The sequence below is a fragment of the Chinchilla lanigera genome, unplaced genomic scaffold, assembly GCF_000276665.1.
Source record: "Chinchilla lanigera isolate Chin_1 unplaced genomic scaffold, ChiLan1.0 scaffold00077, whole genome shotgun sequence".
NCBI classification, from domain to species: Eukaryota; Metazoa; Chordata; class Mammalia; order Rodentia; family Chinchillidae; genus Chinchilla; species Chinchilla lanigera.
In genome coordinates this window covers 7,337,757-7,350,167 of record NW_004955478.1, presented here as the reverse complement: position 1 = coordinate 7,350,167, position 12,411 = coordinate 7,337,757, and the positions used below count along the sequence as shown (strand labels likewise).

Sequence of the window (12,411 nt, the reverse complement as noted above, 5' to 3'; positions counted from 1 at the left end):
GATGTCGGGGGCAGTCTGCCCGCTCCCGTGAGTGGAGGAGGGTGAGAGTATTGGTCCTGAGATAACTGAGCCGGGCACCTGTACTTCATTTCAAACGTTACGAAAACGCAGTTACACCCGCTGTTTACGAGGAGGTTTTCAGGAGAAGGAAACGTCAAAGTGAAATTGAAGATGTCATTAAACAGTAAATATTTCTTGGCCACAAAAAAATATTTTCTTTTACACACAAGAAATATTTTCTAGGCCAGGATATAGTTAAATGGTACAGTGCCTGCCTGGCAGTGCAAGGTGCTGAGTTCAATTCTTGGTACCAAAAAAAATATTTTTTTTTCCTAAAAGATTCCCTCTTGAATCTCACTGAGCTACACTCAGGGGGAGAGTATATGCTTAGCATGCTCAGGGCCAATCTTCAGCACCAAAACAAGACTGCCTGTAAGGTGAAGGAATAAACTATTGCCAGGCATGGTGGTGCATGCCTATAATCTCAGGACTTGAAAGGCAGAGGCAGGAGGATCATCACAAGTTCAAGACCAACCCTGGCCTACGTAGTGAGCCCATGGCCAGCCTGAACTATGTAGCAAGACCCCGTCTCAAAAAAGAAAAGATAAAAGAAATAAATTAGCTGTCAGGCATGATGGCGCACTCCTGTACTCCTAGGACTTAGGAGGCTGAGGCAGAAGGAGCGCCATGAGTTCGAGGCCAGCCTGGGCTACAGAAGTATGGAGTTCAAGGCCGGCCTGTACTACATAGAGAGACCCTGTCTCTAAAAATTAAAAAAAAAATAAAACCACAATAGAACCCCACTACTGAAAATGTCAAGCATTTATATTGATATTTTGGGAGGTTTCATGTTTAAAGTGTTTCTACTTTGAACAATCCCTTTTAATTTCTTGATACAAGAGGTAACTTGAATACTTTCTACTTGTGATAAGCCCTGAAAGTCTGTGGCCATACCACCCTGAGCGTGCCTGACCTCGTCTGGTTGGGGAAGCCAAGCAAGGTCGGCTTGCTCTGTGCCTGGACAGGAGGTCATCCCTGGGAGTTCACGTCTGAGAGCCCCTCACTGGCCTTTCCATTAGAATGGCAGTCTGAGCCGTGGTTTTTCAGAGCGTACGTCGCTAAGACATGGCCCTCGTCATTTGCGCGTCCGTATATTTTGACAGATGTGTTGTCTCACAGCAATTGAAAGACTTGGCTCTTGGTCACAGGTCCTCCCTTCCCTACTCCAGAAGGAACTGAAGTCTTTTTTGTAGCCTCTTTGATGGACTTTTTTCTGTTGTTAATAGGAACCAGATGATACAATTATCTTAACTTCCACGGTGCCTAAAGAAAGTGACCAAAAAATATGTCCAGCTCAAGTCCTCAGCCCTAGGACAAGGAAGCTTCCAAAAGGAAAAAGGTAACAGTACTGCAGAGCTTGTGTGTTTGCAAAGGAATTTGGAAAGTAAAGGGTCGACTCTAAATTTAGCTGTGGAAGCCGGTAGGAAGTACTTACTGAAGTGTGTATTACAGTTATTACTGTGGCGTGTACCTGGCTGCTTACATGCCGCACGGTCACATTCATTGCAGAGATGAAAGCAGAGCTGCAGCCGCCTCATGGGATTCACCTCTCTCCCAGATGCCGAGAAAGAGCCTAACAGAGCAAGAGCTACACACAGTGTCAGCGAAACTGTCTCAACGGCTGTTGGAACTAGACTGGGCAAGTCTTCTTTTTTAATATATTGACCTTTTTTTTTTTTGGGTACCAGGATTCGAACTCACGACCTTGCGCTTGCCAGGCAGGCACTTGCGCACTGAGCTATATCCCCGTCCCCTTTTAATATATATTGAGATTGCTGGGATTAACCACCAATTTCAGGGCTCTCCCCCTGGAAAATAAAAGCTAAGTTTAGGTACTGAAAAATGAGTTATGTCTTAGTTACTGTGAAAATGTTCCAGAAGCCAAGCAGGGAGGACAGGAACCATGACCTTTTAGCCTTTTTGATGTAATGAAATACTGCACAGATTTCTCCACTGATCAGTTGTGATGAAAACTAAATCATTTAGTTAGGCGTGGTGATGCACGCCTGTAATCCCAGCACTCAGGAGGCTGAGGCAGGAGGGTTGTTGTGAGTTCGAGGCCAGCCTGGGCTACATAGCGAGACCCTATCTCAAAAAGACAAAAAAGAAAAAAAAAAAAAAGAAAAGAAAACTAAATCATTTGAGTGATTATTACGTACAATTATTTAAATATATCTATATAGTTTCTCTTTGTCGTTAAAGACAAATCTGGTATCAGAACGGATCACTGATTCTCACAAAATACAATGAAGTAACGCTGAATGGATCTGGTAACCCTTCTGAGTTACGGAGGGGAGCTCGTTAGTTCACAGTGCTGATTCCCGCCCTCCAAATGCTAAGCGTGCATAGGCACCGAAGATGAGTGACTAGCACAGGAACCCCTGAAAGGCCTGCTTTCTCCACCAGTTTACATTCTGCTGAAATGAATGAAAGATGTTGAAAAGAATTTTCTCAATAGATGTTAAAAAGTGCCCTGGGACATCAAATTAAAGAGAAGCTAGAGCATAAAGAAGATGCTGGAAAGAAAGAGGACAGCGGCGATGAGGAGACACTCTCCCAGCACAGTGACAGCATCATGGAGCGCGGGCCAAAGAAGCTAAGGCCAGGTACGTCCGAAGGGGTCTGGGCTGGGGGTGTCCGGAGGACCTGCTTACGTATTCCCATGTGCTCTAATGACTCTCACTTTAAACTTTCCAGAAATGCATAGAGGGAATCACAAATACCAAAGTTGGTATTGTTTTCTCTTAACATTGGATTTGTTTTGTTTTGTTTTGTTTTTGCCTTTTTGAGGCAGGGTCTCACTATGCAGTTCAGGCTGGCCTTGAGCTCACTTTGTAGCCCAGGCTGGTCTCGACCTTGCAGTGATCCTCCTGCCTCAGCGTCCCGAGTGCTGGGATTACAGGTGTGCGCCTCCATGCTTGGCTTAACACTTTTTATACTCTAATAACTTACAGTGTACTTATTTACCCAAACATACTACTGTATCATTTTATGACTTTTAAGTTTACAGAGATCCTGCATGTATTTTTCTGCAACTTGTTTTTTTCTGTTGACACTGTTTTGGAAATCAGTTTATGTTGTTTTGTTTTGTTTTGTTTTTATTTTAAAGAGTAAAAGAACAACATAATGGGGCGCTTAGCAAATTACAAAGTGGTAGGAAATTTTCAGTGGTTATCATTTTACATATTGTTATCTACAATAACAGCTGCTCCTCCGCTGACTCTGGACCTTTCTGGTTCTCAAGGGCAGGAGCAAGAGGGACCCGTTGTGTGGCGTGTGTTCCCAGGGGTTTCTCCATGTTGGAATGATTCACACCCGTCCGTGGGTGGGCCTCCACAGCCGGCGCATGGCGGGCCCGTTGTTTCTCTGTGCCATGGCAGTTCTCAATTGAGCGGCGGTGGGTGGTGTGAGGGCCGGTGGCGCCAGTGCCCGCTGCTACACGGCTTCCCGGGCACCGGGGGCCCTCCTTCCAGGTGCCTGGGAGGCAGGGAGCTGGCCCAAAGACCGGCGCTCCCCGCCGCGCGGCTTCCCGGGCACCTGCAAGGCCGGGGGCCGGCCCGAGGGCTGGCGCTAACCGCAGCGCGGCTTCCCAGATACCAGGGGCCCTCCTTCCGGGCGCCTGCGAAATCCATGTATGTTGATATTTAAAGGTCCTGTTTATTTAGTGTACCTCATTGGTTTATTTAACCACAAGGGAAGAATCTAGACTGCACAGACAATGTATAACCTCAGTAAATGTAGTGTAAGCATGCTGCCTTGTAAGTATTGATAAGCTACGTATATGTAGTTACGTCCCCCCCTTTAGGACCCAGAATTTCCTTTTCTTGCTTACGGCCCCGTCCAAGAGTACTCTCCGTAGGACTTCATGCACAGCAAGCATTCTCCCTGTTCCGTTCTGCCCCAGGTTGGATACACACGCTGAGTACTTACTTCAGGCCGTGTGCATGTATGCGCATTTCTCTCTGTATTTGTGTGACTGAAGTACACATTAGTTACAGGAGACAGTATACTCAGCACGCTCACTCATCGCGGCCTTTGGGTCAGAACCAGCTCTGGCTGCCAGGAACTAACGGACCGGCCCTTCTGTCTGTAGGACTCGCTGAGCCCAGAAAGCTGCACTTCAGATCCCACTCGCTGTCTCCGTCTCCAGTTAGCAAACACGAGCAGTTCCCGGTGGAGAGGAAAAGGCAGCGCAAGCAGAAAGAGAGAGGCGCCCGCCAGCTCCAGGCCACGGTACTCCCCGGCTCCCTCCGGGCAGCGGCCCGTTCCGTTGACCCTCAGCCCGACGCCGGTTAGCACGCAGCTGATAGAGACTTAAAGCGCGTTCACCGTGCTTGAGTTGGATGACAGTTCCGAGCTGCGGTCTAGGCCCCTCCCCAGGGCGTGCAGAGTTGTACCCATGAAATCCCCAAGAAAACCACCCGGTCGGGTAGAGTTCAGTGTCCCAGTGGATTAAGAAAGAGGAGACCACTGTGGGTTGGTATTTCAGAGACTTTCAGATGGACGGAATGTCACGGCCGCTGGCGAGCGGAGATGAGAAAGGGCTCGTCAGAGCAGAGGCGGCGGGGTTTCTGTGAGAGGACTGGGGCGCCCACCGAAGGGCGGTCTGCCCCGGGCCGGGACTTCGAAATGCCGCGTAGCTCGGAGCACGTAGTTGTTGGCTGTGGTAGGTTTTACAATGTACTAGCATCTGTAACGGTGCAAACAGAAGTTACTTGAGGTAGATGGTCTACAGTAGTTACACTCAGTATGTAACTCAGTACGTGGGCTTGTGATTTCTACTTGAGAGTGTCAGAATAATTACAAAACCTGTGAGAACAAAAACTGCGCAACGTAAAATTCCATTTTACGTCGCAGTTACACAGTCAAAGTTGTGTATTATACAGAGCTGAAAGGAATTTTTTTAAAAAGAATGAGGGTCGGGGATATAGCTCAGCTGCACAGCACCTGCCTGGCAAGCGTGTGTGTGTGTGTGTGTGTGTGTGTGTGTGAGAGAGAGAGAGAGAGAGAAGAAAGAAAAGAAAGAGCATGATACTTCGGAGGTGACAGGACCCTAGGTGCTGATTTTTCCTTCATGCTCGCTTGTCCATGTTTTAATAACTGTAACGTTTCTGGCCTTCTCCTCTCCAGGCATTAACTGAAGCATTCGAAAGGGAACTAAGAAGAAACAAAGTTCAAGAGAACGTTGGCCCTCACAGGATAAATGAGGAGGGGCAAACAGTGGGTAAAAGCTCCACTGTAACAGACACCCTTAGATCCATTCAGTGGAAGATACCAAGACGATCTTTGTAAAAGAAAGAAAGGACCACAGAGGGTTTGGTTCTGTCTTTTTGAGACAGGGTCTTGCTGTGCAGTTCAGGCTGGCCCTGAGCTCACTGTGTAGCGCAGGCTGGTCTCGACCTTGCAGTGATCCTCCTGCCTCAGCCTCCCGAGTGCTGGGATTACAGGTGTGTGCCACCACGCCCAGCTTAGAGTTTTAACTATTAGCTGTTTAGGAAAAGTCAGGATTTCATTTCCTCACGTAGAACTTTCTACTATTCATAGAGTATTCAAGTTGCTAAAATACCGGACAACACGATGGCAAAGAAAACTACTGTTTTTCCTTCTGCCTAGAGCTTCCATTGATTTTTTTAGGGTTTCTTCTGGCTAGCAATATACCAGAGAGTTAAAGAAAAAGAGTCTGTGCTAATGAAAGTTCAAAGGAAGTAAGAGAAGCCAGGCATAGTAGCGCATGTCTGTAATCCCAGCACTCAGGAGGCTGAGGCAGGAGGCTCTCTGGCATGTGCTGCGCCACTGAGCTACATCTCCAGCCCTGAGGCAGGAGGATTTCAGCAAGTCCAAGACCAATTTGGGCTGCATAGTGAGCTCAAAGCCAGCCTGGACTAAATAGTGAGTTCAGTGGAAGCCTGAACTATACCATGAGACCCTGTCTTGGAAAAAGTGTAAGGGATCTAGTGCCAAGACACTGGGTTCAAATCCCAGGACAAAAAAACAAAAAAAGAGAAGACAAAAGAATCCCAAGTGTTCTATACCTGGTTAAAAGAAACGCAAAGCGTAAGTTTCCACTGTTCCCAGAATAACGGCTCACCGAAAAACTACGTGAAAGCACAAGGAAATGCTTATTCTGAAATGTTAATGAGCAAAGCTGGGTATAAAGCCCTGAATAGTAACATCTAAGCTATTGTGTAGTTGCTCAAGAATGTTGTTGTTCTACATGAGAAAAGCTGTCAGGGAAACGAGCGCATCAGAGCCAAGGCGGTTGTACTTAGGGTGTGGGGCTGTGGTGACGGAAACTGGAAGAAGATCCAGAGCTTTTTCAAATTCCAAGGGATGCCAGGGGCCAAAAACGTCATTAACTTAGAACGGAGGAACGCCAGCCCTATTTCAGAAATTTGAAGTACAGTGGTTTTGCTAGGCATTAGTTACTATTTTTATCAACACGTGATATTTAAGATGAGGTATGAAGGAGTTGTTAGACCTCTCTCTCATTTCTATCATTTTATATGTGCTTCTAAGGAAAAAGTGCACAGAGAGGCTGTTCATAAAGGAACTCCAAAACACACTCAGGCCTGGAAGGTCTCCTTCAGAAAAGCCACAACTCAGAGTGCGAGCGGCCTTCGGAAGCCAAGTAAAGCAGCTCCAAGTAAGAGCCGGAGTTGTTCTCTATGGGAAACGGGCGCCTTTTGAAAGTGTATGTGCACTCCAGGACACAGCGCTGAGAGCTGCCGGCCACCAGTCAGTAGCGGAAAGACCCTCGTTTAAGTCACTGCCGTGTGGCCGGGGTCTGTAGAGCGCGAAATCTCTTCAGTGAGGAAGTCCCTTCGGGCAGCCTGAGCCTTGGCAACAGTGTCAGGGCTGCTGCCTGCTGCTCCAGCTGGAGCCTCGGTTTGCTCACTCTGCTTGCTTTTTTTTTTTTAATATTTCTAGGGAGTTGATGGAAGGCAAAAATGCTCCAGGGCAAGCAGATGGTCTGTTTGGCTTTTTTTTTGTACTGGGACTCGAACTCAGGACCTCACGCTTGCCAGGCAGGCGCTGTGCCGCTGAGCTACATCCCCGGCTCTGTCTGGCTTCTTACGCACTGAGAGCTGGTGCCAGTGTTAGGGTCTTGTTATAAGGAGGCAAGGTCATACGAAATGCTCCGCTTCCAAGTAGGTCCCACCAGGCAGCTAAGCACGTGCCTCCCGGGAGGGCCGCGGAGCTGCTCTGTCAGTCGGCACGAAGCATCCGTCCACAGGCCCTGTGGTGGCTGAGCGGGCCGCCGCCGTTCTCAGGCCCGACGGGATCACTGAGAACTGCTGAGCGGTCTTCATCCCTCCCGGTAGTTGGCCTGCCTCCGCCAAAGAAGGAGCGCAGATGCAATAAGTGCAGTGAGAACGCTGCTTTTCAGGGCCAGCACCACGTAACGTGGGCGAGGCTTGGTGTGTCAAAAGCGGCTCGTTTTTCCCTGCAGTGAAAGTGAATGAACACAGTCTCCTGCCCCTGATGCTGGAGCAGTTTCCATTTCTCTCTGTCTCTGGCCCAACACTAAGCAAAATGTGGAAGCAGCAAATCGCACAGGTTGAACAGCTCAGAAAAGATGCGTGCGGAGAAAATCGATCCAAGAAGAAGCTCCAGGATGAAGTAAGTTACTGTTAGTCTGCAGTGTAAGGTTACACACCGGAAGGGGGGCGCTTCATGCATGACTAACCCACCTGCCTTTGCCCCGTAAGATAGAAGAAGCTCTGAGAAGGCATGACCTCCTGACTGCCCTTGTCAAGAAAGAATACGAACACAGCAAGAGACTGGTATGGTCGGTTGGCGGGCTTTCGGAGGCGCGGGGGACTGACTCGGCCCTGTGCATGCTGGCAAGGCTCTGCCACGGAGCCACGCCCCGGCCCTGGGGCTGCTGTGCCCGGGCACGGGGGGAACTGTGACTGAACTGCAAGTTACGTTCCTTTCCTTTTCTGCGCCGCTGGGTGACACTCTGCCGGCACTCTGAGGGAGCATGCTGGGCTGGAAGTCTTCACAGGGACGCGCTACCCAGCATGCCTTCTGTGAAGTGGAACTGAGCTTTGAAAGGCTGAGCGCCTTGCCCTGGGTCTCACCACGATAAGCACAGGCCGCCACTGAGATTGGTTTGCAGTTCCGCGTCCACCTCCGCAGCCCCTCCAGGTGCCGGCTGTGTGTAGCTTCGTGTGTTTTGCCGTCTCCTGCCTTTGCCAGGTCCCAAGTGGGGAACTGAGGCAGTTTATTTACACTGTTGTTCAGGTTGGGCGCCATACTTCGCTCACCAGTATTCCCTATAAATATAGTGAAGGGAGAGGACAGGTTGGCGAATTTGGTAGAGGAAGAAATTTAAAAACCGCTCATCGATTAGCATGTAGAGATAAGCCATGAGAACTCTTTTTTTTTTTTCCCCTGGAGACCGGGTCTCACTGTGCAGTTCAGGCCAGCCTTGAACTATGTAGCCCACGCTGGTCTTGAACTCACAACGATCCTCCTGCCTCAGCCTCCTAAGTGCTGGCATTACAGGCGTGCGCCATATGTGGCTGCCATGAGAAATGCAGATCTTCAGTCTGCGAAAAGCTGCCTCACCTGCACGCAGAGCTTTGGTACCAGAGAAGCCACTAATATCTGAACCTCTGAGTCGGAGCTTTGTGCATGGCCTCCTTTCCTTCTGTTGGCCAGACATGGTCTGATTTCTGTAGTTCTGGCCTAGTTAAATACCCTGGACAACTCAAGCTTTGCTTGGAAATCTGAGTGCCATTTTCCCACTCCTGTTCAGCTGGTGCTGGGTGGAGCCCTGGGCCCTGGCGGAGCACAGAAAGGAGGCCCTGAGAGGAGTGCGCAGGGCGCAGCCACTCCTGCAGTGTCAGGAGCGCTCTTCACCGGCAGGCGATGAGGCCGAAAGCCCGAGGGGGTCCGCGCCGAGGCTCTCACGCTCTGCCCGGGCAGCAGCCCCCTGCTCCTGTGCGCCAGGCCGGCCGTTGAAGATACTGCGACAGAGCGGGGCAGCTGAGAATGCACTTGGGACTGTTTTCGTCTCCTCCTCACGCCCCTTTCCCCCTTTCCTAGCAAGACTTCAGGGACCGCATTCGTAGACAGAGGTTGACCCAATCAAAGATAAAAGAAAACCGTCAGCAAATTGTTCGTGCCCGAAAATATTACGATGATTACAGAGTTCAGCTGCGTGCAAAAATGCTGAGAATGAGGACCCGGGAAGAAATGGTAAGTCCGGCCTCCCCCCAGCCCAGCCGCAGCGAGCTCTGTCACCTGTCGGGCCACTCCGGCTCGTCTCGGTGTGCGTCGGAACGCAGACGCACATCCTCAGAGACTGGCCGGAGAGTCTGCTCGTTACACTTCATTTTATTACTGTACTGTGTTCACATTTCTGTCTCATAGCTCTCACCTGCATGTGAAGTCTCCCTTTTTTTTTGATCTTCTTGAGACAGGGTCTCGCTATGCAGTTCAGGCTGGCCTTGAGCTCACTTTGTAGCCCAGGCTGGTCTCGAACTCACAACTATCCTCCTGCCTCAGCCTGTGAGTGCTGGGATCACAGGCGTGCGCCACCACGCCCGGCTCTTCATGTGAAATCTTACGTCCTCTGGCCCCTTACACGCTTTTTCCTCGGCACAGCTGTTTCCAGCTTTCGGAGTGTGCTCTACAAACAGCAGTTTAAGGCAGGATTGCACGACAGGATTCCTCCCGAGATCAGGGTGAGGGTGAGGGCAGCTAGACTGAGCTGTTTCGTAAGACTGGCTTTTTGATCCTCGTCAAGCTGCAATAGTTCATCTTTTGGGATCCCAAACTAGGAATAAACTTTCTATAGTAAAACAGTCTCAGTTAATTGGACTATTCTGAAATACAGTATTTCTAGAGGAGGACACTACCGAGGCTCTTGAAAGGCCAAGTAACTTGCCCAGGGTAACAGCTAGGTAACGCACGGCTGGGAGAACCAGTCTTCGTCAAGAATTACCAATGCAAGGAGCGGCAGCCTCTGAACGCTGTGCAGCACCGCGCCCACCCGCACGCTCGCCGCCACAGCCTCGGGCCTGCTCTCGCTTGTCTCCGCTTGGGACCCTGCCTTAGACACGTCATTGCTTAAGAATTCTCTTCTGGGGGAGTAAAGGGTCTTCGCAACACATGCGAAGCTGCTGAACGCATTAGCTGTTAGGGAGCTACAATCGAGACCACGGCAGGATTCCACTCCCACCGAGATGGCTGGGGTAAAGGCTAGCGTTGCTAAGGGTGGGAGCACGTGCAGCCCGCACGCAGGGCTGGTGGGAGTGTAAAGCGACACGAGGGCTTCGGAAAACAGTCGGCAGTTCCTAAAAGGTTACCGAAAAGCCCGAGAATATTCATACGGTGTATGACCCAGTCATAGACGTCTGTACGCAGTGTTCACACCAGCATTTGTAACGCCAGGGAGGGAAGCAGCCCCCGACTCGGCTGCCGAACGTGCGTATTCCCGCAGTAAAGTGCTACCTGGCAGTGCGGTGTGGGCAACCCTGCAGGCGCGCCAAGTGAGAGAAGGATGCGGACGGGCAGCTCAGGAGCGGGAAGCATGCGCGTGTAGGAGCGCGAGGGAGGGCAGGACGGAGTGGGGGTGAGCGCCGAGTGCCTCTGGGGCGAGGAGGGCGTTCTGAGCCTGACGGCGACGGCGGCGCGGTCCTGAACACACTGAAAGCTGCTGAAGTTCCTGGGCGCGGGCGTGCGCAGGGCTGGCGCGAGGGTAGGTTATTTGCGCAGAGGTCTGTCCCAGGCCTCTCGAGACAAGGTTTCACCGAGTTCCTAAGTTGGCAGGCTGGCCTCAGCCTGCACCCTCCTGCCTGAGCCTCCCAAGCACGGGGCTGCGCCGCCGCGCCCTGCTGAGACGCTCCTCCTGAAAGGGGTAATTAGGTGGTGTGCGAGTTCCGAGTGGAACTCATCTGCACAGTTTGTGTGAAACACCGTCAGCACATAGCTCTGGTTGGACAAAATGATACTGTGTGGCGGTAGCTCAGCACGTGTTCATCTTTATGATTCTGTACCTGACAGATATTTAAGAAACTGTTCGAAGAGGGCTTACAGATTCAGAAGCAGAGATTACGGGATCTAAGAAGCTACGCCAGAGAAAAGCGAGATGAAGAGAAGAGGCAGCACCAGCAGGAACTGGACGCGATGGAGAACTACTACAAGGACCAGGTGGGCCGGCGCTCGGCGCTCCGCGGCCCCGTTGTCAAGCCAGTTCCTAGCCACAGAATACGATCTAGGTTGCTCTGCTTGAATTAGAGCAAGATTTTAAGCTAAGAACAGTCAACAAGAACGTTTTTACATTTGGACTACAAACGTTACACGTAAGGTCTGTTTTTTTCTTCCCTATAAACAGTTTTCATTGCTGGCAGAAGCCATATCACAGGAACGTCAGGAACTCCAAGCCAGAGAGAAAGCCCAGGCCCAGGTAATAACAGGGTAGAAGTAATTTATCTGCGTTTTTAGGAATTAGGAAACAACTGTATTATAACTTTCAAGGGGATGGAGCGAAAACTACTAAGACATGTATCCAAGGTTTAACTTCATCTGTTCTGGTCTCCGTAAGAGCTACTTCTCAATTTTCAGAATGACACTGTTACTTCCTATCCTTTTGTTCTGAAACCCTGTACTATTTTCATTTTTTTTGCTTTGTTTTGTTTTTCTCTGTGTTGCTGGTATTTTGCTGTAGTTCTTTAAATTTTCTTTAAAATTTAAAATAAATCAAAAAGTAAACTTTGTAAGTGATTGCAGGAGCTCGCTAAGGTAGAGGGGCCTACAAGCTGCGCGGCCGAGACGAACGCCGTGAACGGCGGGTGACGGGAGCTCTCTTGCAGACGCTGCACAGGGCGAAGAGAGAGCTGAGGTCGAAGGTGGAGCGGGAGATCGAGCAGCTGCAGCACATGATCACACAGAACGACGACGACGCTTTCTTCCGGGAGCTGGAGGCGGAGCGCTTCCGAGCCCGGCTGCAGCTGGCTTCGTTTCAGTACAGTCACAGCCCCTTCCCGTGAGGCCCGGCCTGCCGGCGGGCTCCTGCACCGAGCTGGAACCGCGTCGGTAAACAGGCTAAGCCCGAGTGACTGTAAATGCCTTACCTGTGTTTCATTCCAGTACTTAGGATTTTTAAAATAAAAACTTTCCTTGAAGCGTACCGTTCTGAAGCTGTAACTTCAAACCTGGAAAAGGGGAGACGAAAGGACAGAGATTTAGCCGTACTTGCGCTAAAGCAACTGGCAAGTCCTACTGGGGCAGCCCGCGCAGGCCCTGCGCCCAGGGCCACCTCGCTGACCGGACAGAAGCTGGATGCGCGCCGCTTCCTAGAGGGGCCCTCGGGGCCGGGCTCGGCGCAGCGGCGGGTGG

The 12,411-nt window shown here is 50.5% G+C and overlaps 1 protein-coding gene across 4 annotated transcripts in view; it reads left to right on the top strand.

Annotated features, from left to right (window-relative positions):
- Nucleotides 1-12,202, top strand: part of Cep95 (centrosomal protein 95kDa) — a 28,170-nt gene extending 15,968 nt beyond the window's left edge. For all 4 annotated transcript variants that reach the window (XM_005402164.2, XM_005402163.2, XM_005402165.1 and 1 more), the window contains 12 exons: nt 1,287-1,399; nt 1,570-1,699; nt 2,519-2,666; nt 4,154-4,293; nt 5,191-5,280; nt 6,577-6,703; nt 7,511-7,680; nt 7,770-7,844; nt 9,115-9,267; nt 11,077-11,223; nt 11,408-11,479; nt 11,886-12,202. In XM_005402164.2, coding sequence (XP_005402221.1) covers nt 1,287-1,399; nt 1,570-1,699; nt 2,519-2,666; nt 4,154-4,293; nt 5,191-5,280; nt 6,577-6,703; nt 7,511-7,680; nt 7,770-7,844; nt 9,115-9,267; nt 11,077-11,223; nt 11,408-11,479; nt 11,886-12,062 — 1,542 coding nt within the window. In that variant the 3' untranslated portion in view covers nt 12,063-12,202. The remainder of the gene's footprint in view (nt 1-1,286; nt 1,400-1,569; nt 1,700-2,518; nt 2,667-4,153; nt 4,294-5,190; nt 5,281-6,576; nt 6,704-7,510; nt 7,681-7,769; nt 7,845-9,114; nt 9,268-11,076; nt 11,224-11,407; nt 11,480-11,885) is intronic.
- The last annotated feature ends 209 nt before the right edge of the window (nt 12,203-12,411 follow it).